Source organism: Vanacampus margaritifer, chromosome 7, assembly GCF_051991255.1.
Source record: "Vanacampus margaritifer isolate UIUO_Vmar chromosome 7, RoL_Vmar_1.0, whole genome shotgun sequence".
In the NCBI taxonomy this organism is placed as follows: Eukaryota; Metazoa; Chordata; class Actinopteri; order Syngnathiformes; family Syngnathidae; genus Vanacampus; species Vanacampus margaritifer.
The window spans coordinates 10,410,382-10,435,052 of NC_135438.1; the positions used below are offsets into that span (position 1 = coordinate 10,410,382).

General features: G+C 40.8%; 1 protein-coding gene and 1 long non-coding RNA gene across 7 annotated transcripts; one reads left to right on the forward strand and one right to left on the reverse strand.

Annotated features, from left to right (window-relative positions):
• Positions 1 to 24,604, reverse strand: LOC144054603 (uncharacterized). 2 transcript variants are annotated; one of them, XR_013294681.1, is made up of 9 exons: positions 24,392 to 24,604; positions 16,623 to 16,827; positions 11,275 to 11,375; positions 6,886 to 7,124; positions 6,683 to 6,817; positions 6,434 to 6,613; positions 5,297 to 5,391; positions 5,030 to 5,186; positions 1 to 3,331 (listed from the first exon to the last, which is right to left on the reverse strand). It is a non-coding gene; the product is annotated as an uncharacterized LOC144054603 (long non-coding RNA). The 2 variants fall into 2 exon arrangements; XR_013294680.1 differs by having other exon boundaries at positions 6,886 to 7,613.
• Positions 6,905 to 19,207, forward strand: septin3 (septin 3). Of its 5 annotated transcripts, none has more exons than XM_077569735.1 (10): positions 6,905 to 7,048; positions 12,458 to 12,853; positions 13,622 to 13,750; positions 14,483 to 14,564; positions 14,758 to 14,895; positions 15,156 to 15,273; positions 17,362 to 17,457; positions 17,547 to 17,643; positions 17,740 to 17,791; positions 17,872 to 19,207. In XM_077569735.1, the coding sequence occupies exons 2-10, from the start codon at positions 12,460 to 12,462 to the stop codon at positions 17,990 to 17,992; spliced, it is 1,227 nt and encodes a 408-aa protein (XP_077425861.1). In that variant the 5' UTR covers positions 6,905 to 7,048; positions 12,458 to 12,459; the 3' UTR covers positions 17,993 to 19,207. The 5 variants fall into 5 exon arrangements, with proteins under 5 accessions (XP_077425861.1, XP_077425862.1, XP_077425864.1 ...); XM_077569736.1 differs by lacking the exon at positions 6,905 to 7,048 and adding an exon at positions 7,107 to 7,251; XM_077569738.1 differs by lacking the exon at positions 6,905 to 7,048 and adding an exon at positions 7,116 to 7,261.
• Positions 24,605 to 24,671: the final 67 nt, after the last annotated feature.

Sequence of the window (24,671 nt, forward strand, 5' to 3'; positions counted from 1 at the left end):
TGTACTTTTATTGCTTGGGCTTGAGTACAAAAACAGTGAATAGTTTGCTTTCAACTGAATAACTTGAGTTTAAAAAAAAAGATGAATACATGAATGACAAGCTGTAAATATGCCGTAGTTCACTGTTCGTAAGTGCCATACAGGTGTTAAATGGTAACCACTGTAAAATAAAGCTTGTGAGCACAATCTCATGGTACGAGTGCTCCATGTTAACAGTGACTTCGACTTAACTAACGTCACAATAAGCAGTTTAGTAGGCAAATAGTGAACAATTCTTAACAAAAAACACTCAGTTGGTTTGCTGTCAAAATAAACATGAAAGAGAAATACATGTAAACAAACAACTTTGCCCTAAGAATGCATATGCTAGCTTACCATCAAAACATTATCGATGTGCTACTGCTAACTAGCATGCTAAGTAGCATCGATGGTCATTCTGTTTGTTACAACCCTGATATTATATTTGAGCACAAACGATAAAAGCAACCCATTCGCAGAAAATATAGGAATCTCAATATATTCTTTTTTTGTCTGAAAAATAACTCATATTTCAGGTTTTTAAGTCACTGAGAATAGTAGTGGCGCTTCTTCATTTGTCTGTATGACAGTATTATACTGCCCTCGTGTGGCCAAGATGGACACATCCGTAGAAGCATCATAATGAATTGAAACGAAATATTAAATCATAACGCACAAACTGTTTAATTCTTTACATTTATAAAGTACAACCACACAGTGCTGTTTTTCCTTATTAAAAAAAACACATTACAATGTTTGGGGGTAGGTGGGGGTGTTGTTTTAAGTACAGCAAAAATAATTCTTGTCTTCTTCCCAGCTTCTTCCTCCTCATCCATTTGAGACCTCCGAAACCACCGGCGATGTCGTGGTTGTTCTTGGACTGGTTCGTGCCGCTCTACCTGCTGGTTTCCGTCCTGGTGCTGGCGGGCTTCGGAGCGTGCCTGTACTTCCTGGAACCCGGGATGCAAGACACACACATGTGGAGCAATAAAAGCGGCAGGCATCGCCCGCTGGTGGCCAGCGTGAACTGCAGAGATGATGACACAGATGCTCTCATATGATCCCACGGGAGGGCAGAGGGGGGGTCTGGGGGGGCTTCCGCTTCCACAATGGAAAAAGGAGGGATGATTGGATAAGCCTTATCTCATCACACCAACTTTTCTCTGACTGATCCCAAGCATATTGTTTTTTTTTTTTTCAGTGGTGAATTAGACTAAAGTGAAGCAAATGGACTTTAGTGTAAATGATGCCAGAACGAGATTGTGGAGGGGCTTGATGACTTTTTGGGAAGACTTGATGTCAACTTTCGTGCCATTGTCCACCTGTGCCAATTTTTAACATGCAATTTTGTTTTTGTACTTTGACTACCATTTCAAGTGTATAATAGTGTCGATGTATGTACTGTATTCCTATTGTTAAAGTGTCATATAATACCAGACACATCAGGTAACCTTGCGTAATTGTTAAAATCCAGTAGCCTACTTTGCATGTAGAACCCGGGTTACTGTTTTATTTGGGTCACTCATTCAAATGCAGATACAGTTGCATACATTTGAACTTTGTGGAAAAGTTCATTTATTTCAGTAATTCAATCATGGAAATAGTGAAACTCACATACCTAGCAACAACAATAAAAAATAAATATACATATTTATAATAAATATACATGTATATTGAATATAGGCCTATGTAATTATTTTTTTTCAATGAACTGCTAAAGCAATTATTTTCCAACAATATTCAAATTTATTGAGATGCACCTGAATTGTTTGCAACATTATTTAATATCTCATTGTTACAAAAAAAATTCTCTTCTATTTAACTCTTTGACTGCCAAGCGTTTTCAGAAAAGGGATGCTGTGGGTGCCAGCTGATTTAAGCATTTTGACTGATCTTTCAAGGTTCACAGAAAATTTTGTGTTTGGACTATGGAAACACACATACTACCAAGGCTTTCCTCCACCCTTTTCCAAAAAAAAAAAAAAACATAGTTAACGACTTTTAACATCTTTGGCAGCCCTCCTTAGGATTTTACTAAACGTTATTAAACGTTTTTGGCAGTCAAAGAGTTAAAGAAGAAAAAAAGCTCTTCCGTTTTTTATGACCTTTCCCTCATGGATTCAATGTAATTCAAAATACAGTTAACACGTTCATTCATAATTTAATAATTAAACTGATTTAATCTAATGTCATCCCGCTTATGGTACATAATAGTTCAGCCCAAAGTTATTTTATACCCCGAGTTAAATTACTATCTGAATGTTTTTTTTAATCTAACTCATTGAATATTTACAAACTGAACACAAAACTTAGGGTATGAACAAAAATTGTGCTTTGCTGCATATCATAAACAATTGCAAGATACCCGGTGGGACACATTGAAAATCTGTTCCGACCATCCATCTCGCTTCCTCTATTTCGTATATGACAGCATCACATTTATCATGGCGGTTGTGTTGGTGTCAAACTGCACTACATCATCTTGGGAGGTGTTCTTAATATATTGGTGACCTTATTAATTCCCATAACATCAAAAATTACAAACAGATGTCTATCTATAATACAATTGTACAACCACATACAAGAATGAAAACTGTGCATGATTTTCTTTGTAAAGGCCGATTTTTGTATTGGATCGTGTTGTCAGGTGTACCTAATGTTGTGGCTGTTGACGCTGTAAATCAGTGGGTAGGCAACATATAGCCTGTGGGCAAAGTCTGGCCCTTGAGCATTTACATTCTCAATAAAATGTGTTCTGTCTTTTTTCTTGTTGCTAAAATTATGTCATGTGTTTATTAATGACATGTTTGGTGATTTATTTTTAGCTCATTCAATGCCATTGACGATTATAGACGTCAAAGATCCATTTTAACTGGACTAACGGCGTATGAGTTCATAAGAACTAATACATTAAAATTATCATTACATATAAATTCCAAAAGTATTTAATTAATCAAATAACTGGTAAAAAAATAAATAAAAAATATATATATATATATAAATATTGAAATACGAATGACCTGGCCCATGACTGTTTTCAAAATAAAATGGTCCTTGAGCCCTAAATTTTGCCCACCCCTGCTGTAAATGCATTGAATTATTCAGGATGTGGGCGTGTCCCTCCTCTCCATGGCAACAACAGACGCCGAGACGCATGTGGATAGTTTGTGCCACTGTGTTAGTCGTGACTATAGTACAATGTGTGACTAATAAAAGCAGCAGATGTGTGTTGATCGATGACAGAAAATGGCATCACAAGAGATCTTTTGTCGTGCCTGTGGGTGAGTCACTCCACTCTCGTGCGCTTCCTTATCTGTTGACACCAAAAATAAAAGTCTGGTCTGTAGTTGTGATGAGTACGTTGTGATGTCAAGTGCAGGACAGAGCTCAGAGCGAGGATGCAGTGTGGGTGCGAAACAACAGTGCCGCCTCAGTGTGCAGGAATCACGAGAATGGCACTTGTCCGCCCGTGACACCCACTTTGTCTTTCTTTCCTCATCATGCTCTTTGTCTCCTTTACTCACTCAAGACTCACAACAACAAGACAGCCTCCACGTGCGGGTTAGTGACTTTTAATTGCTTTTTAAAAATCTTCATTGTCATTGTTTTAAATATACAGATTATATATATTTTTTTTAATACTGCCAAAGAGGGTTATAATATTTTGGATTTTACACAATGAATAGATTTTATTTCATTTTGACTTTGTCTTTTAAATTCAGCTATTTTTGATTAGTTGTTAGTGCAGGATTGTTCTTATTAGTTTTATTTATTTAATGCTTAATTTGGGGTTTTATTAGAGAACCGCAAGAACAAGATGGTCCAAAATCAGGTTCTGATCCAGGTACAAAAAGAAGAAGAAAAGTTAGCAACATTTACACAGTTAACGTTGCACTTCCTTGTATTATGCTCTTATTCTGAAAGACACAGCACACCACTTCCAGTAGCAGAAATAGCTGATTTAGCGACCAATATAGACACAAGACTGTAATTTAGTTATCAACATTTACAGTTAACATTGCACTTCCTGTATTATGCTTTTATTCTGAAAGACACATCACACCACTTCCAGTAGCAGAAATAGCTGATTTAGCGACCAATGTAGACACTAGACAGTAATTTAGTTATCAACATTTACAGTTAACATTGCACTTCCTGTATTATGCTTTTATTCTGAAAGACACATCACACCACTTCCAGTAGCAGAAATAGCTGATTTAGCGACCAATGTAGACACAAGACAGTAATTTAGTTAGCAACATTTACAGTTAACATTGCACTTCCTGTATTATGCTTTTATTCTGAAAGACACATCACACCACTTCCAGTAGCAGAAATAGCTGATTTAGCGACCAATATAGACAGTAATTTTCACTACAATGATGTGAAAAAAAGTCAAACTATCTATTCTGCTACTTAATGGCTAATGCTTGGAAGGCGCTTAAGTATTCAGTACTTGTCACTACTCGAACTCGAACAAAATGTAAATTCGCACATCTTGAGATTCAACCTTTGACTATTTTTTTTTTACGTTATTTTTTTTTTTTTATTGTATCACATTATATTATGCTGTCTTAAATTCAAATTAAATTTGTATTTGTGTAAAATACTTAATTTCAGCCATGGTTGTTCTTAAAGTGCTATATAAATAAAACTGAAATGATTCGAGAGGTAATGCTAAAATTTTGAGAAACGTCAATATTGTGGAGTGACGGCGTATCCACAGCGTCACACTTGGCTGACTACACTATCAGTGTCGGTTCATTTTGCACTCAGTGTGTGAATGTGAGAGTAAATGCTTGCCAGTCTCCAAAAATAAATTGATGGATGGCTCTGTATTTCGACACTTAAATTGTGTTTTGTCGATTGCCTGCAGTTTTCCAGAGGGAATTGCAAGCCTTTAACAAATGTTTCTTTATTTCATTCTTCACCAGGTTGCGCTTTAATCTCATTTCCCCATCGTAAGCAGCAGCAGACAAAGGAAGAATGAGCGTATTTGAGCGTCTGTCACCTTTAATCCCTCGGCTGTCGGCGTCCTCCAAACAAGCAAAAGATCCTCCTCATCTTCCTCATCTTCCTCATCTTCCTCATCCTTCATCCGCGCCGTTGTCTGCTCCCGTCAACAGGAAAGGGATTGACATGCCTTCATTTAGGCTCCAGGGTGTCACCTATGAAAGAAATCAAACAAAGGAATCGGGTGCTGACAGGTAAAAGAGCAATGGGGTTTATTATGGGTCATTTGAGGAAGAAAATCAACAACAAAAACATGTAGGCCTACAGCAATCAATCCGTTTATCATGTTCCCCCAGCTTAACATATTTTGGACCTGCTCGTTCATCTACATGTCCTTCTTGGAGAAATCACGGTCAGCATCTGCAGAGGGATAACGCAGAAATAAATGTCAAACGTCCCGCAAAGCCCTCCGTCTCCTTTTCTCCAAAGACGAACACAGAGCCCCGAGCCAGGCAGGATGGGCTTGATCGGAACGCAGTATTGGACTTTTCTAATAGAGGTAAACATGGATTAAGTACAAGAGATGAGCAAAGTCTTTGACCTAAACCTTAAGGGGAAGTCGACGTAAAACATTTCTTGACAATAATATGTGACCTCACTCGTCTAAACATGACATTCTGATTAATGTTACATTTGTGGAATAGGAGTTATGCGGCTTGATCCATCTCAGGGGGCGGCCATTTTGCCGCTTGCTGTCGACTGAAGATGACATCACAGTTGCTCAGGCAACGACCAATCCCAGCTCACCTGTTTTCTGAAGCTGAGCTGTGATTGGTTGTTACCTGAGACCTGAGCAACTGTGATGTCATTATCACTCGACAGCAACTGGCAAAATGGCCGCCTTCTGATATTGATAAAACTGCTGGATTTTGCTGCTTAACTCATATCTCATATTCCACTAACACAATATTAACTAAAAATACTATATTTAGACTAGTTGGCTTGCATAGAATATATTATTGTCAAGACATTTTTGGGGTTGACTTCGCCTTTAAAAATCTTAATAATATATTGTACCTTGCTGTCGAGATTACTGGTTAAAATAAGAAGTACCATCATTCTATAATAACGATAACAACAACAACAACAATAATAATGCATCAGATTGATTGATGTTGATGTATGATTTTTTTTTATTCCAATTTTTTCACAAGTGTCCTCCTCAGGCTGCATTTTATAAAAATGAATTAAATTTGTTTATGAGATTTTATCACTGGCTATAAATTTAGTTTAACATAAGAAATAGTTATACCACAATTACACTAGTTTTAACTTAGACATGGATGGGGTGTTTGAAGCGAGCTGTTTATTTGTTGTAAGAATATTTGCCAAGTCAAATTTTCCCGTATGACTGGCAAATTATTTTTGCTTAAATTAAGTAATACATTCCTCATTTGGTTACTTTTTGTCTTTTTTCTTTAAGCAGAGTTTTCGCAGCGCTATCCTCATCCTGGATATGAGAAAATACACCGTGAGAAGCAAGCAGATGGAGAGATGACTCCTGAAAAGTCCGTTGCCAGCGTTGAGGGCTGGAGAACGAGCTGGAGAAAAGATCAACTCAGTTGGCATCCCAGAGAAGATACTAAAATCACATCAACCAACACATCAGTCAACATTGAATCCATAGAGAAGCAACGATTCTGCTCCAAACCTTGGACTGATGTTGAGGTTGATCAGGAACACAGCTGTCAATCAAGAGACCAGGTTCGAGCAACGCAGGCTCCCCGGTGGACGTACAGAGGAACAAAATTTAAGACGTGTCTGGTGCATCCTGTGCAAACATCTCCTGTACGGCAAAATGGAATCTCATCAGGAAATGTCAGTGAAGTGAGTGACTTTCTAAAAGGAGCCTACCGTCATGAAACTACCACCAAACTGCGACATCCCTCAAACCTCGGCGGGGAGCTGTTTAGCAGGCCGTCTGCACCCGAATCCTCAAAAAGGACTCGCTTTCCAAGGCAGGAACCAGAGGATCCCTATTACGTCAGCATTTATGATCCAGATTCCGTGTATGAGGGTGAGTACAGAGCCGTTGTAAGAGGACTGAAGGCCGTCGCAGGGTGTGGGGGGGGCGTGATCAGACTCAGATGTTGCTGCTTATCAGTAGAGGAGCAGGCATGTCGATTAAGGAAAACATTGGTTAGTGGAGTGTTTCGATGTGGCGCACGTAAATATATGAAGAAGAAGAGCCGAGGAAGAATGGGAGGAGAATGAGATACCGTACGTACAGGTGATGTAAACTATCGCAGCAGCTGCACGTGTAATGTAGTTTTAACAACCTTTGTTGGCATGATGGGTCACATTTTTAACTGACATTCTTAGATGAGGTAAAAAAAAATGCGTACGTACATAAAATAGCTTTATTTTAATAATAGAGCATACAGTAATTCATTCTTATTTGTCTATTATTAATTCAATTTATTCCTCTTTTTTGGACAATCCCTCTAAGTTATCCAGCGACCTGGGTACTTTCCTCTTCAGCTCACTCCACAGGTTTTCAATGGTGTTGCGGTCTGGGGACTGACATGGCCATGGGCGAGACTTGATTCCGTGTGAACCATTTTCGGTATGAGATTATGCTTCTGCAATACAAAAAAATCATTTGAAGTCTTTTATCACACTAAAGTTGGCCCAGATGGTTTGTTCTGTGCCGGGCAGTCACATATATTTTTTATGTGTGAGGAAGAATGCATTTTATATCTAAACTGATAAACTGAGAAGTTGAGACGTCTCAATAAATTATATACATGTTTGTCTTATACTGCCCCCAGGTGGCCAAGACCGGCATACCAGAAAGAGCAGCAGCCCGGCCATGTGACAAAAAAAACTTTTTTAGTTCTGTTTAAGTACGTTATTGATGTTAGTATGAAAAAAAAATAAGGAGTGCTATTATTCCTCATAAAAATATGATTTAAAAAAATACGCATTACAACAATTTTTTGGGCTGCTGGAAGTAATTTTGTATTTCAAAATGCTCTCATTTTATTATACTTTCAAGGGTTCAAATCTTGGCCTTCTTGTGTGAACTCGACGTACCTTCAGCTTTCTCACGTTCAGAATGTATTGCGCATGCGCACCGCATCTTCCCACGCCCTCTTTCCTCTCGTGTCGCCTTAGTAACGGAGGAAAAGAAAAGGAGGGAGGGGAGGGGGGAGCTCTCAAAGCCAGAGGGAAGGAGAGGAGGTACCCAGAACAATCTGCTCATCTCGCCATCGCCTTGTCAGAAGCCACTTTGTTGAAATAAGGCGACTTTAGCGACCTCCCGAAGAGACGTCGTCGCGTCTACAGGTTAGTGACGAAGCAGCTGTTAGCATCGCAGCGCGTGGCTCCCATTAGCCGCTAGCCGTCTTGAACACCGCGAGAGACAATAGGGGCCGACACAGGCTGCTAGGATGATTGTGTTGTATACAACCGGAAGATACACAGGCGCTGAAAATGTGCTTTTCTTTTTAATATTAACCTCACTCAAAGAAAGGTGTTCATTATGAGAAACAGGTGACCGTTTTTACGTACTGTATTCATCACCACCATATGTGTATCTCGCCCTTAATCGTCTCAGCTTGCGCTGCTGTGACAGTGCGCATGCATGTGTGCGAAATGACAGCACAACGCACTGCATGGCTAGTGCATGTGGTAAATGTGCAGTGACAGCCAGGGTGACCTGCATTATGTGGCCCAGGCTTCACCGAACGGAAGCCCGACAGAAGCGCAGCCAGCTCCATGTGCACAAGCCTGCAGGCTGGGACCTCGCTTGTCTTTTATCTGTTGTTATTATTTACCATCTGTCAGCTCAACACTGCTGATTCAGCCCAGACACACCTCAACTCCTCAAGTATATCACAGACTACAGTTATGCTTGTCTGCCTATTTAAACATTTATAAGGGTGTCTGGCTGGGTGGAGTACAGTGGTGAACATCCTTATGACTTTCTCCCTTTTATCACAAAATTGCTTATTTTGTGGTATTATCCTGTGGGTCAAATACATCAGGGCTATTTTTTATGACAATTTCCGTGCGCGTCTGCCTCTCAGGACGTGAGTTCGAGTCCAGGCTTCGGCCTTCCTGGGTGGAGTTTGCATGTTCTCCCCGTGCCTGCGTGGGTTTTTTCCGGGTGCTCTGGTCTCCTCCCACATTCCAAAGACATGCATGCCTGGGATAGGCTCCAGAACCCCCGCGCTCCTTGTGAGGAATAAGCGGTTAAGAAATTGGATAGATGAATTCCTCTGCGCTTTCACCAGGGTCCGTCCGTCCGTCCGTCGGTCTTCTTCCGCTTATCCGGGGTCGGGTCGCGGGGGCAGCAGCTTTAGCAGGGAAGCCCAGACTTCCCTCTCCCCAGCCACTTCAGCCAGCTCATCCGACGGGACCCCAAGGCGTTCCCAGGACAGCCGAGAGACATAGTCTCTCCAGCGTGTCCTGGGTCGTCCCCAGGGCCTCCTGCCGGTAGGACATGCCCGGAACACCTCCCCAGGGAGGTGTCCAGGAGGCATCCGAACCAGATGCCCGAGCCACCTCAACTGGTTCCTCTCAACGTGGAGGAGCAGCGACTCGACGCTGAGTCCCTCTCGGATGACCGAGCTTCTCACCCTATCTCTAAGGGAGAGCCCGGCTACCCTGCGGAGGAAACTCATTTCGGCCGCTTGTATCCGGTATCTTGTTCTTTCGGTCACGACCCACAGCTCGTGACCATAGGTGAGGGTAGGAACGTAGATCGACCGGTAAATCGAGAGCTTTGCCTTTCGGCTCAGCTCCTTCTTCACCACAACGGACCGATACAGCGTCCGCATCACTGCAGACGCTGCACCGATCCGCCTGTCGATCTCCCGCTCTAACCTACCCTCACTCGTGAACAAGACCCCAAGATACTTGAACTCCTCCACTTGGGGCAGGACCTCCTCCCCGACCCGGAGAGGGCACTCCACCCTTTTCCGACTGAGGACCATGGTCTCGGATTTGGAGGTGCTGATCCTCATCCCAACCGCTTCACACTCGGCTGCGAACCGCTCCAGTGAGAGCTGGAGGTCACAGCTTGAAGAAGCCAACAGCACCACATCATCTACAAAAAGCAGAGAGGCAATGCTGAGGCCCCTCAACGCCTCGGCTACGCCTAGAAATTCTGTCTATAAAAGTTATGAACAGAATCGGTGACAAAGGGCAACCTTGGCGGAGTCCAACCCTCACCGGAAACAAATTCGACTTACTGCCGGCAATGCGGACCAGACTCTGACATCGGTCGTACAGGGACCGAATAGCCCGTATCAGGGGGCTCGGTAACCCATACTCCCGAAGCAACCCCCACAGAACTCCCCGAGGGACACGGTCAAACGCCTTCTCCAAGTCCACAAAGCACATGTGGACTGGTTGGGCGAATTCCCACGCACCCTCGAGGACCCTGCTGAGGGTGTAGAGCTGGTCCACTGTTCCACGGCCGGGACGAAAACCACACTGCTCCTCCTGGATCCGAGATTCGACCTCCCGACGGACCCTCCTCTCCAGCACCCCTGAATAGACCTTACCTGGGAGGCTGAGGAGTGTGATCCCTCTAAAGTTGGAACACACCCTCCGGTCCCCCTTCTTAAAAAGGGGAACCACCACCCCGGTCTGACAATCCAGAGGCACCGTGCCCGATGTCCACGCGATGCTGCAGAGACGTGTCAACCACGACAGCCCCACAACATCCACCAGGGTGTCCCTACTTGGATGTTCTTCACCTTTAGATTTTCAAACATGCTAAAAATAATCCAATATAGGTCAGGGTGCGTAAAGCAATTTAATAACTATATTCATTCTCATTTGAGGCAGCAGAAGCTCGTCTCCACAATCATTTTCTGTACTGTTTGTCCTCATTTTAGTCGCTAATGGGCTGGAGCCTATCCCATCTCACGCACATCATTCAAAATTCTTAGACAAACAGAACAGTCCAGTTGTGATCGATTCAATGACCTAAATGAATGAGAATATCCACAAGCATCATTCAAAAAGGTCGGGAATTCAAACCCCAAACCAAAAATTATGTCATGTCCACCGTACTTTCTAGTATCTAATGAGACTATAATATTTTGAAGATTGTCAACTTATTTTGGCTCTGAATGTGGGCTGCTGTCTTATCCACAGCAGGGACTGAGCCACTGGCCACCATGCGCAAATCCTGTCTTGTCACCTATAAGCTCTTTAAATTAGACATGCTTTTGCAATGACTCCATTGTCATTCCCGATGACAGCATCACCAAAAAATAATGTTGGTACCTTAACTCAACTCATCTCTGCGGGTCCTGTGATTGGCTGGCGGCCAGTGCAGGTACACCATCTCTTGCTCAAAGTCAGATGGGATCTAGCTCACGTGTAACCTAAATGAAAGAAAATGGATGGATGGGTTATAGGTCAAGGTTCACCAACATGGTGCCCGTGGGCACCAGGTAGCCCATCGCTCATTAGTAAGACATCTGTAATTTTTTTCATGTTGCTATTGTTTTTCTAAATCACATGTATTGTAAATTAAAACATATATAATTTAGTTATCTGCCCTGTGATTGGCTGGCAACCAGTTCAGGGTGTACCCCGCCTACTGCCCGAAGCCAGCTGGGATAGGCTCCAGCACCCCCGCGACCCTAGTGAGGAATAAGCGGTTAAGAAAATGGATGGATGGATGGATAATTTAGTTATCATCTTTTTTTATTTATTTATCAGTACTCGAGAAATATCTCTGAGGTTAAAAAAAGTTGCTCAAGGGCCACATTTGATCTCGGAATTGAACACCAGATCATTTGTAGATGAGGTAAAATTGAAAAAGTGTGAACAATTTGTATGTACCGTAAAATAGTTAGTTTTAGTTAAAAATAAATCACATCCTTTAAAAAGTCATATTCATAAGTATTTCTGTTATAATTAATGTAATTAATTTTTAATTTAATTTAATTTAATACAATACATCAATTAACAAATTATTCAATAAGAAAACAGGACTACAAAGAATGAATAAATGATTTTAATTAACCAATCTATAAAACAAAATAACAAAATTAATGGAACAAATCAAATTGTTTATTTTAATAATGATTTCAAAATTCATGATCATTTAATCATTTAATTAATTTAATTTTATGATAAGTTTTATTTTTTATATTTCATATTTTACTAATATTTTAGTACTTCCAATACATACAAATTATTTACTGACTGAGATGAATACAGTAGGAAAAAAGAATAAACACATTTTATAAACCAAATTTTCAGAAAAAGTACTCAGTGGGTCAGAATAAAGAACGGTGAAGACCAATTGTGCCGTACGCTACCCATCCCTGTTGTTGACCTAGCTCCAGATAGGAAGGAGCAGGCGACCCAGCTACTCTACTGCCCTACTTCTTACACATGACCGACATTCTGTATGAAAACTGATATATATATTTTTTTACCTCTCTCTCCTCTACAGACATGTCTGACATAATTCCTCCAGAAGTGAGACCCAAACCGGCCGTCCCCGCCAAACCCCCCAATGTGGGCGCCCCCTCCCCCTCCAGCCCCTTCCCGCCTCAAGGGCCGGGCATGGGAGGAGTTGGAGTATCCGCGCCACCTCCCAGCGCCATCCCGGTGCCCATCGGGAGTCACGGCCAGAGCCTCGGGGGCTCTCATGTCGTTGGGCACGCCGCAGGCCACAATGTGAGCCACGGTCATGCTGCAGCCCACATTGGTGGTCATGGTCACAGCACCTCCAACAGCACCAGCGGGGGGTCCACTCTGCTGGGGTACATCGGTATCGACACCATCATTGAGCAGATGAGGAAGAAGACCATGAAGACGGGCTTTGAATTTAACATCATGGTTGTCGGTGAGTGTGACTGACTGCAGCCTCCCATGAAAGCTTGTGAAACTTCAGCACAGTGAGGGTCTAGACCAGGTGTCTGCAACCTGCGGCTCTTGAGCCACATGTGGCTCGTTAGTCCCTCACCTATGGATCTCTAAAAATGTGTAGAAATTAATATTTTTTGACATATTTAATTATATATATTGTAATTATTATTTAAATTAATTAATGATTTAGATTAAAAATGAATATTTAAATATTCAAAAAAATGTCAGAGTCCAAATTTATAAGTTATCAGAAAAAGAGAGACGAAAGGTAAATGAAAAAGTTTTTAAAATTACCTAAAAATGTAATTTAAAAAAAAAAAGTGACCATATGTCCAAAAAGAGGAAAATTACCATAAAATGTCCATGAAATTGCCAACAATTTCAGAGAATTTAATAAAAAAAGGCAGAAAAGAATATGTTCAATCTTCATTTATTATCAATAGTCAAGAGTCATGTCATATTTACTGCATTAATTTAGCCGCATTTTAAAATGCACTTGTTTTAATTTTCATTTCCACAATTTAATAATTAAAAAAAAACCTCTCAAACAAAATACATACACATATAACATTTAGTTTTTTTTTAGGTTTTTAAATAAAAAATATTTGTTGATTAAAAACATTAGTTTTCATTATTTTATCATTAAAAGTAACTATTTTTCATTTGACTTCACTATCATACTGTGAGGGCGGACACAAATAAGTGTCTCTATCAGGCCTGCTCATCAGACTCTTTTCACCATCAGGTCACAGCGGTCTGGGGAAGTCGACTCTAGTAAACACCTTGTTTAAGTCGCAAGTGAGCAGGAGGAGCGCAGGATGGCCCCGTGATGACAAGATCCCCAAAACTGTGGAGATCAAATCTGTGTCTCACGGTGAGTACACGCAGCAAGACACACTCAGCATTTCTATTTTTAGAAATGAAATAATGCACTTGCCAATTCATTCTCACGCAGGTTGTTAATATGGGAGGTTTGGAGCTCCTTTCTGAACTACCTTGTTGTTGTGATATTCAGTGATGAAAAGCTTGACCTTATTTTTGCATGCCTATTTATGACCCCCACCCCCCAGTAATGTTATGAACAGACAGTAATATGGAGGTAGGCATTTATGACATTTGCTTAAAGGCCTACTGAAGATATATCACGCCAATGCTTTTGTCATTCCTGTGAGGCAGATATTTCTGGATTGGCATGAAGATAAAAATTGTAGAGCGTCCTCCATGATTTAGAGCACCAGGGAGTTAGAGGTGATAAATCGGTGATAAGCTGCTTGGGTGGTCCATTTTCATGGCCATGTCCGCAGCAGCGGCAAAGGACATTTACATGTGTTGCAATAAATTAAAACATTAATTAATTCACCCAGCCGTTTTCTCTACCGCTGCTTTGTCCTAATTAGGACAAGCCATCCTCAGCTGGCTTTGGGTGGGAGCCGGGGTACACCCTGGGCTGGTTGACAGCCAATCACAGGGCACAAATAGACAAATAACCCAGAACTTATAATTGCGAGGTGGCATTCGGGCCACTATTTCACCATGTTGCCAATATTAATAAAATATAAAAATGGAAGTATGTTTTATTGTATGTTTTATGGCTCTTTGTATGCAGTTATTGAGGAAGGCGGCGTGAAAATGAAGCTGACTGTTGTCGACACTCCCGGCTTTGGGGACCTAATCAATAACGACAACTGGTGGGTGGTTTTCCATTTGAGGTGCAGCTTCACTTCACTATTTGAAACTTTAAACTCACAGCTGAATTATAGCAAAGCTAAGGGAGTAACTGTTTAGTCTTGCACATACATTACCTCTAATTCTCTTAAATATGGGAACCATTTCCTTTGTCATTTTCTCTGCTCAACTTAGCTTTTTCATTCGTGTCCACAGCTGGGAGCCCATTTGCAAGTATATCAATGAGCAGTATGAGAAGTTCCTCAAAGAGGAGGTGAATATCACCAGAAAGAAGCGCATCCCAGATACCAGAGTGCACTGCTGTCTCTATTTCATCTCCCCGACTGGACACTCGTAAGTGGGTCTTTGTCAATGGCTGAAATTGTCCCCACTCTATTAAGTCCACATTCTAGTCATCTGTTGTGTCTCAAATCCAGTGCATGAGAGAGAATTCCCAGAGCAGTGAAGGTTAATGAGACAGATGAGACATGACAACTTAATTTCCCGCGCCTCCGTCTGCCATTCTGATTATTAGCGCTTGTGCATTCATGGAGAGTGACAGCTCCCCTCCCAACCCACTTTCTCGCCTTTCATTTATCGACTGTACGCGACAGACTGCGGCAGCTCGACGTGGAGTTCATGAAGCGCTTGAGTCACTCCGTCAACATCATCCCTGTGATAGCCAAGGCCGACACCATGACCCCCGAAGAGAGACATGAGTTCAAGCAGCGGGTGAGTGTGCTCCATTGAAATCACAAACCTTTTCGTAGTGTGCTTATTGTGGCCTTTTGGATTTAAAAATGCTGGACTGACAAATGGTATAGATTTGTGAAAAAGTATGAAATTCACCAAATTGTGACATAAGGGGTTTCCAGCGATTATTATGCAGGATCCATGTTTGTTTTCATAACTGTGTCGTCAAAATGGATCCACTGCAAGGCCGCAGAGCCACAGGGGAGGCAGGCATGCTAACTGTGTCAGCCTGAGGAACCAGACACCGATCATGTTGCACTAATTGAAGTTATGGGTTACTGTGCAGATTGGCACATTTCCAAAAAACTATTACCTTTAGTACATCAAATTGCTTACCACGTCATCACCAGTAACGTGCTTGAAAGTGACGTGTCTGTCTACAACTACAACTAGTAGTACAATTAGTCTACAACTAATCGAATGCAATACTCCTCCTGGTGAAGTAATCTGACTACACTTACTTTGAAAAGTCACAATTCATTACGGCCTATATTTGATCAATGTTGGCAAGTAGATCACAGAAGATCTAATTGACACTTACCGATCACTATCAGGGGCTAGTACCATTAACTGCCTCTTGAGAGCAGCAGTGAGGTGACAGTCTTCCATCACGTGTGTGCATGGAACAAAACTAATCATTAAAATAAAATACAGGAGAAGACCCCATTCCACAAAAACGACACATAACAATCAACTGTACACTACACACCCTAAAAAACAGATTGGTCAGATTTGTTCTCGGCATTTGACCCATCCCTTGAGGGAGCGGTGAGCAGCAGCAGGTGCCACGCTCGAGAATCATTTGGTGATCAAATCCCCCAATTCCAACTCATAATGCTGAATGTCAAGCAGGGAGGCAAATGGGTCCAATTTTTATAGTCTTTGGTATGACCCAGCCAGGGATTGAACCCACAACCTCCCAGCCTCAGGGTAGACACGCTACCACCAGGCCACTGAGCTGGTCATCCCTCGTGATCTATCTCGACACACATTTCCATTTTTAAACAGTGTATTATCTATAATATATATTATAATATATTGTAATCACTTATAATAATTAATAAATACATTTCGAATTGATACAATAAATATATTTCCAAGTGATCTATTGCGACTTTCTATTATAACCAATTTCATCGGTTGTTTGGCTAACCAATAAAATTGGTATGCCCGTAACCACACGGAATGGTCAATGTGAGCTTAACCTACTAGATTTTTTTTTTTAACCAATCCATTTTTAGAGTGTAGAATCCAATAGAAGATAAACTACAGTGTTTACAGCGAAATACGCAAAAATACACGTAATGAGAGGGACCGTCTGTACTCACCTTGATTGATGAAGTAAAAGTGCTTAAGCCGGCAATTTTAAGTCTGTGGATTTTTTCGCGGCTTCGTGTCATAAAGCATTCGCCGAAAGATGGGCGTCGTCGTCGCTGGGAAGTGACGATTAACGGAAGTGCCCAGCTCTGTCCACAATTAGCATTCCCGTCTGGGAAGTGATGTCATGCATGCACCATATCACGTTTCGACCACCTGAAAAATAACAATGCAGGAAGGAGAGAGATGAATGTTTTCAAGTTGGAAATCTAGTCACTATTTTGAGTGTGTTAGCTGTAGAAAATATTAAGCTACTTTCCACACTATGTGCTGTTGACAAAGTGTTATCTAGCGTCAAACACACTCCCAGCACATCAACTATATATAAAAAATGGATCACAGCACATTCAAGCTTAAAAAGAAAGACTCACAAGGCTGTGTGATTGTGTGAGTTCCCAAAATGTAATCATTCTATTTATAAACAATGTACATTATAAGAGTTAATTTTTGCCATGACCATATTAACAGTTAAAAAATGTCAGGCCAAGACACACTGCCTTAAAAAATATTAAGTACATTTTTCAAGGGCACTGGCAACACTCAATGATCAACATTAAAATACAGTAGTAGCGTAAAAAAAATCGAAAAAAAACCTGTGCCTAATTAATGATTCAATTAACATAGATTGCACTGATAAACAAAAAAACGTGCGGCTTCATAATGTTGTATTCTCCCTGCTTTGTGATGCAGGTGAAGAAGGAGCTGGAGATGAACGGCATCGAGTTTTACCCGCAGAAAGAGTTTGACGAGGACATGGAGGACAAGAGCGACAACGACAAGATCAGGGTAAGTGATTTGGGTTTTCCCACACAACACTTGCCAAAGCTCTCTCGCGACGATCCATTAAACCTCATGCAAATGTCTGGCATCCACAGGAGGCGATGCCCTTTGCCGTGGTGGGCAGCGACAAAGAATATCAAGTGAATGGCAAGCGCATTTTGGGGAGGAAGACTGCATGGGGAGTTGTAGAAGGTGAGCATTGTTTCTTTTGACATTTCCAGCCTCAGCCACAGAGAAGCTATTGACAGGTTAAGCATTTCCCTCGCATTTTGTTTGCTTTTGTTGCAGTTGAAAATATGAATCACTGCGAGTTTGCCCAGCTGAGAGACTTCATCATCCGGTAAAAACGGCTTGTGCCTCATTTGTAAGGTTGACATGAATTGACCCCATTTAAACACAAACTCACCTTTGCTTGCACAGGTCTCACTTACAGGATCTGAAAGAGGTGACTCATAACATCCACTACGAAACATACCGTGCCAAGAGACTGCATGAGAACGGAGGCCTGCACCCCGTCGACACCCAGGAAAGCAACCTGTAATCAGTCGGTGTTGTCGTACAACTTTAGTGATGCTGACTGATATGCTCGACATTATATGATCATGACTGGCATCGCCGCATGCTTGAAATACACTTCAATGTGTACATATCCGTGTCATTTAATGTTCTATTTTTATAACCCGCCCCTTGCTTGTCAAAGTAAGTAAATATTTGGGTGTGCCACCCAGTGTCTTGGTGCCATGATACGAAAGACTGCCAATGCCCGGACACTGACAGCATTTGTAGGTTAGTTGAAGCTTAGGAGACGTCTCAGTGAGAATGGCAAAGTTTGTCATTATATTTCAGTTAGTAAATACTGTAGGTTTTGTGGCTGATGGACGTATAGGATTTTTTTATTACTTTAATCACAATTGTCATTCATTTGTGTCTTCCATAGACATTTAGTCACTTTCATAATAGTTTTTACTTAAAAAAGTTTACGTGTACAAAACTACCGGTAGTTTAAACTATTCAGAGAAGTCAGCAGAAAGAGTACAAAGCTCAAACGTGTGCCAAGATCACATAATTAAATCATTTAACACATGTCTAACTCATTCAAATACATTTATTAGTATCTAACTGAGACAAGATGATGACTATTTTATGTAAAAACCACAGCTAAGTATGATGTCATTTAATTGCCATACTCCTCTCTACCACTTGGTGGCAGCACTCTTCTATGTCTCTGGATCCTTGCAAGACGTTTCCAATAAACTACAGGCACTTTGACCGATCAGGTTTTTTTTTTTTTTTTTTTATGAGATGAATCATTATTTTATACAACTGTGCACATTTGTGTAATTTTTGATTTGCGATGTAATGTCTGATGCAAATTAGTTGTTTGTGATTTGATGTAGTTTGGAGAAACGTAAAGAAACAGTGGGACATCATGTGACTTCTTTTTCTGGTCTGTTCAACTTGTGCATGCTTGAATCCAAATGTTCTGTGCACCTAATGCCACTCGCTGTACTGTTACATCATCAACTATTTCCAAACATGTAATATTTAGTTAAATACAGTAAGTGTAAGGAAGCACTGCAGTCTGCAGCTAAGTTGGCAGCCCACGATAGGAAGATTGCTCATCTTTTTTATTTTTAATCTTTCATCACGTCTTAAAGTTGCTGTGAATCATACAAAATAATGTTGATTCAACATTTTTCTTGTCTTATTTATTGGGATTTATTTAATAAACGTACATTCCCATAGAAAATCTGTTCATTTGAATGTGTTTTATTGAAACTTTACACCACAGCTGATTCACTCGTTGGATGTCAGAGCTGATTTCAAGAATACATTTTATTTCCAGAAAAAAGTAGTTCAGGGGTTAGCACATTTGTCTCACAATTGCAACTAGCGATCCAAGGTTTAAATCTTGGCTAAAACCTGCTGTGTGATTTGCTCCGGATACTCTTTTACTTCTTCCACATTCCAAAAACATGCAAGTTAGCGTCAACCAAGAATCTCAATTGAATCATTGTTTGTCGTGTTGTCAATTCATTGGAGGCTTTACACACTGTAGTTTGTACCACACGTTTTTGGCTAATGACAAAGATTTATGGTTTCGTCATTGGAATAATCTTCCATGGTCAAGGCAGTGGTCGGATCTCTTACTTACTGAAGACAGAAGTGAAGGCAGCTCGAGTAAAAGCCACAAACAAGCAGCAAGCAAAGGTATGGATGACATTTGCCTTTGAGCTCCAAACTTTTAACATTGCACTTACAGGAAAGGAGTCAATATTTCAAAAATGGGGTTTGAATGTTAAATGTCCAATTTGTTGAACCCCCTGAAATACATCAAATATTTGTAATTGTAATGGAAAGCACTATATTTTGTGAAGCCTTTTAAATTAAAGCTCAAAGTCTGCACATTACTCAAATTTCAAATTCATTACAGTGGTGTATGAAGAGAAAAATACTTTTGATCCAAACTGGATACATCTTCAGTTATTCGGTATCCATGCAGATTGTTTTACAATAAATGATTTGATACAAAAACTATGTAATTGTTCAAATACTTCTGGTCCTAAGAAATCTTCAGTTATTCAGTAGCTATGCGGATTATTTTACATGAAATGGTTCACTTGGGCAACACTGCTTTAGTAAACCAGTATATTCCAAACCACAAGCGTGATATCAGTATACATAAAGACTCCATTCCATCACTGCTGTCCAAAATATTGTTTGTACAATATCTCCATATTTTAGGATGATTTAAAAATTAGGTGTGAAACATAATCCTTGTATGTTACATTTTTTATTTTTTTTTTTTAATCAAAGTAGTAAAAAAAAACAAAAAACAAATGTGGAAGTCCATTCTTTTTTTTGGACAGCGACAATACAGGTATAGTTTGATATTGGTTTGCTATATATTAGTACTTTTTCCCACCCTTACTAAATATAATCGTTTGGTTCATTTGTAATGAATGAATTATGTGTTTAGTACACTTAGAGAATGATGAGAAATGCAATTTAATGAAAACCTTGCATACAAGAAGAAAGTTCAGACACAACCTGATGGCTGCTTTCTACGAAGAATCCGTCTATTTGTCATGAGGTGAAGTCAAAAATAAAAACGAGAGCAGGCAGTAATCCCCTGCTCCATGCAACTGCCCCCCCCCTCCCTTCCTAAACACAGACATCTTCTTTTGACTCAGAGAAATTAAAATACAGTATCAGAGAAAGAGAGCGAGCAAGTGGCGGACAAACACCGTACTCTTTCTTATCCTCACACTTAATTATATTAAGTCATAATTGACATAGATCAAATGTTATGTTAGAAATATATTTTTGTAACTTCCCAGTAATTAAGGGAAGCTTTTAATGCTAATCTTTGTCCACATACAAAATGGGCTGTGTATATGTGTGGCCCCTAGAGGTCAGGCTTGCACTGGAAACAAATGCAAATAAAACCGATCGGTACAATTTTTTTAGTTTTAAAACCTTGGATGTTACTTTGGTTGATCATCCCCATTAGTCCAGAAACGGAATATATTGTTGTTGAATGTTGTGTTTAGACAGGCTGGGAGACATGCTGTTTTTTTGTGTCGATATTTTCCGATCTACGTTAACCGCGAAATGCCAAAGGGATTAACGCAGACGGATGATTTTTCTTCCAGTATGTCATCCATCTAGTTTTCTATTGTCCTCATTAATTTGGGCCGCTACCCCAGATAACTTTGGGCAGGATGCGGCACACACCCTGGACTGGTCGCTAGCCAAGCCCAGGGCACATGTAGACAACCATTCACACTCAAATTCACACCAGTTTGGAGTCTTCAATGAACCTAATGTGCAGGCACTGTGAGAATATTAAGGATTAAAATCCAGAACTCGTTTATCGTATCAAATATAAAATTAAAATTTCTTCAGTTTTTCAAATGCTCAATTCTCTTCTATGGTTCTATCACCAAATGGTTGATAGCATACACGTTGTAGTTCTCTCATCTTATTGGCCGTGGCAGGATAATTCAGAATGAGAAGTATCATCGGGTATTACCAACACACACGCAATAAATGTGTGATGTGTTGATACCAATGATTTTTATTAAGCAGATAAATCAAGAGACTGAATTGTCATATGTGGACTGGAGCTTTTGTTACCTTTGAGCCTCCCAGCGGATTTCACGCTTTAATGTCTCTGATACCATCCTCAAGCAGAAAATAATGGCGCTGTCATCTCATTTAACTTGTGCAAACCCAACAGAAAAGAGCGTGCCGAAGAAATCAAGGCTGTCTTCATGTAAGCTTCTCCTACTTAAACCCTTCCCGTATTTCGCATTACATCCCCCAAATGTCAACTAGCGACCTTGATAACTGGATAATGTATTTGGGGCAGAGCAAATACACATTGAGCAAGGTATGGCTGCCACCGACAGAGGGATGAGCAAAAGGGAGGAACCAAAGTTTCATTGACAAAATGCTTAAGGCTGAGAGCAATGCTGCTGTCTCACAACAACTTCTTTACTGATAGATTAGATAGTGACATTGAATAGCAACTTTCTCACTTGGGAACACAAACGTGATTAAAGTACGTAGCAAGGAAAGAGTCCTTTGGTGAGATGGAGCCTATGGTTTAGACTTGTGTCCCAGATCACGTTTTCAAATTCTACGCATACCTGCGCACCACCATTCGATTTATTTTAGCAGCCCTACAATAAGCCTATATTCGAGTTTGTTTGTTAGCTGGCTACTTCCTGGTTCACAAAGGTTCATGAGTAGATGTGCGGTGCCATTAAACATTCTACGGGAGTGGCCGGTTCCATCGATGACGTACATAAATTCCTGTACTTTTTATTCAGATCCTCAGCAAAACCAACGACTTCTTTTTCCTTCCAGGTAGCAAGATATGATGTATTACTTTGACTATTATGATCCTCCTTGCAGAAAAAGGGGAAGTCACAAGAAGCAAGAGGGAATTTCCCTCCAAAGACCAGTAGATGTCACTAAACCAAGGCCATTTGTTTCCTTGTTCTTGACCAACACACTTGAGTGTCGAACATAATGACACTGAAGAATTTGACGATTAGCAACAGTTCCGATAACATAATGTTTAAGTTAACGACAGTAAGTGTGTCTGTCTCGGGGGATGTTTCAGAGATGTTAATTCTGAAACATGTTCAGTATTTTACATTTTTTGCGTGTAATGGGTAGGCCTATTTGATTAGCATCAGAATCACCCAAAAATAATTATATAGGAAATAAAAGGTTCACCTAAGTCTAAACACGTGTCTACGAATGGTATAATTGGAAAGGCCTTTGTCACAGGGACAAAATGCAGATATGTTACATAAACTATGGATTTATTAACCATTTCACAATCAGCTTTACTTTTTTGATCATACGTGTTTCTTCCACTAATTTGCGTCAATTCACAACAGCGAGTGGTGAAGAACTATATAGTAAAACAGTGTTCCTGAAACTAATGTTCATTTTTAGTTAACATTACATTTCTAGAAATGTAAGATCATTCGGCATTATGCAGTTTAATAGGTTTTGTAGAACTTACATCGTAAAGTAGCTATTTTTTGGCATAAAGGTTAGAAAAGGACTGTCACCTCACCGACTTGTCAGGTGTGGTAAGCAATTGTGTGAGAAACAGACAATATCTACACTACATCTCAATTCTTGCTCATCCTGTGGCTTTTGAAGCTGAAACAAGTTGACCACAAAGTGATTTAGCCTGCGTACTACAGGAGCAGGAACATAGAACGTCTTCGTGCTTTGCTACATTAGCATGGCTTACCCCACCCTGTGGCTGCCTGAGGAACTGCGCATTTCAGGCACATCAACAAAATGGCTGCCTGCTGCATGAGGTCAGCAGAATGAGGAAACAGACATGTCACTCCACTGCTATGATCGTGACATTTATTGTGTAGAAGGGCTGATTTTTGTTGGCGGGAGATACACTATTTAATCTAGAACCGTCACCAAAACTCCTGTGATGAATAAACAAATTTAACTGAGTGGCACAATGTTACTTTTAATATATGAATTAAAAATTAACCAGATTTCAGACTCTTATTTGCTGCCATGTCAATCCAATCTGCCCGTGGTTTCTAGAATTAGTTGTGACTAATGTACCTTTGAAATAAGCAACTTTTCGATCGTCATGGACCGATGGGTCTACTCGTGTGCATGCTAAGTTACCGTCAGCTCCTCTTGACAGTCTGATGCAGTGAGTTAGGATGAAAGACTTACCCAGTGTTTTTTTCTTTATGTTGAGTATTTGACAATTATACGACAGTTAAAAGTATATTTGAATGTGAATAAAGGACTTCAGTTAATTCATTCTGCATGCCTCGACGGCCTCGATGCTTTGGCCGTGACAAATTTGCGTAATACTTTCAGCTCGCCTCGGCAAATCACACCGGTACTTTTAAGTATATGAGCAATGAGTCTGTATTTTAAACCAATCAAGATTTCAAATTTGCATCAGCTGGCCCAATATGCTAAACAGTACTTGATTTGTTTTTATCATGTTTTTAGGTAATTACTGATTCTGACCCATGGTGTGCATGGCACAGTTGTGTGCTGTTCAGTACTGCGCTTTCGTTGATGTTTTCCATAATTGCGATGAGATGACGTGGCAAGCCACTGTGAAATTTGAACTCTGAATTTAAGAACTGTGGGACAAATGTGCCAACCACTAGTGTACTTCGCTGCTCCAGTGTAATGCAGTTTTTGCTTAAACAATGCTGTTAGTTGTTTTTTCGAATTGACTCCTCCCCCGCCATTTAATCCCTCCCCTCAGGTCAAACAAGCCCGGCCCCCGCCAATCCGCCATGATAGCGTTCTGTGTTAGGACAGGCTGGACCTCCACTTTTTCCCTCCCCCATTGTTTTAGCACAGCTTCTGCTTAAGTCTCACCGGGAGCCTGTCGAGTGTGGACTTTCATACCTACCTTCCTGTTGTTGTCGTAGCTGTGTAGTGGCTGAGCTCTCACACACAAACCGTTAAAGACAAGACTCAACTGACGACCAGGACTTGAGAGTTGGTTGAGTCCGCCATCTCCCCTCCCACTCCTCCTCCTCCACCTCCTCCACGAGCTGTTCACTCTTCCCGCCTCCGCGCCACAGACGGTTTTTGTGTGTGTTGGAAAAGAGGAGGAGCGACTGCAGGCGACCGGACGACTGAGAGAAGACTGGAGTCGGTTCGCGAGCGCAAAAGAGAACCAAGCACAC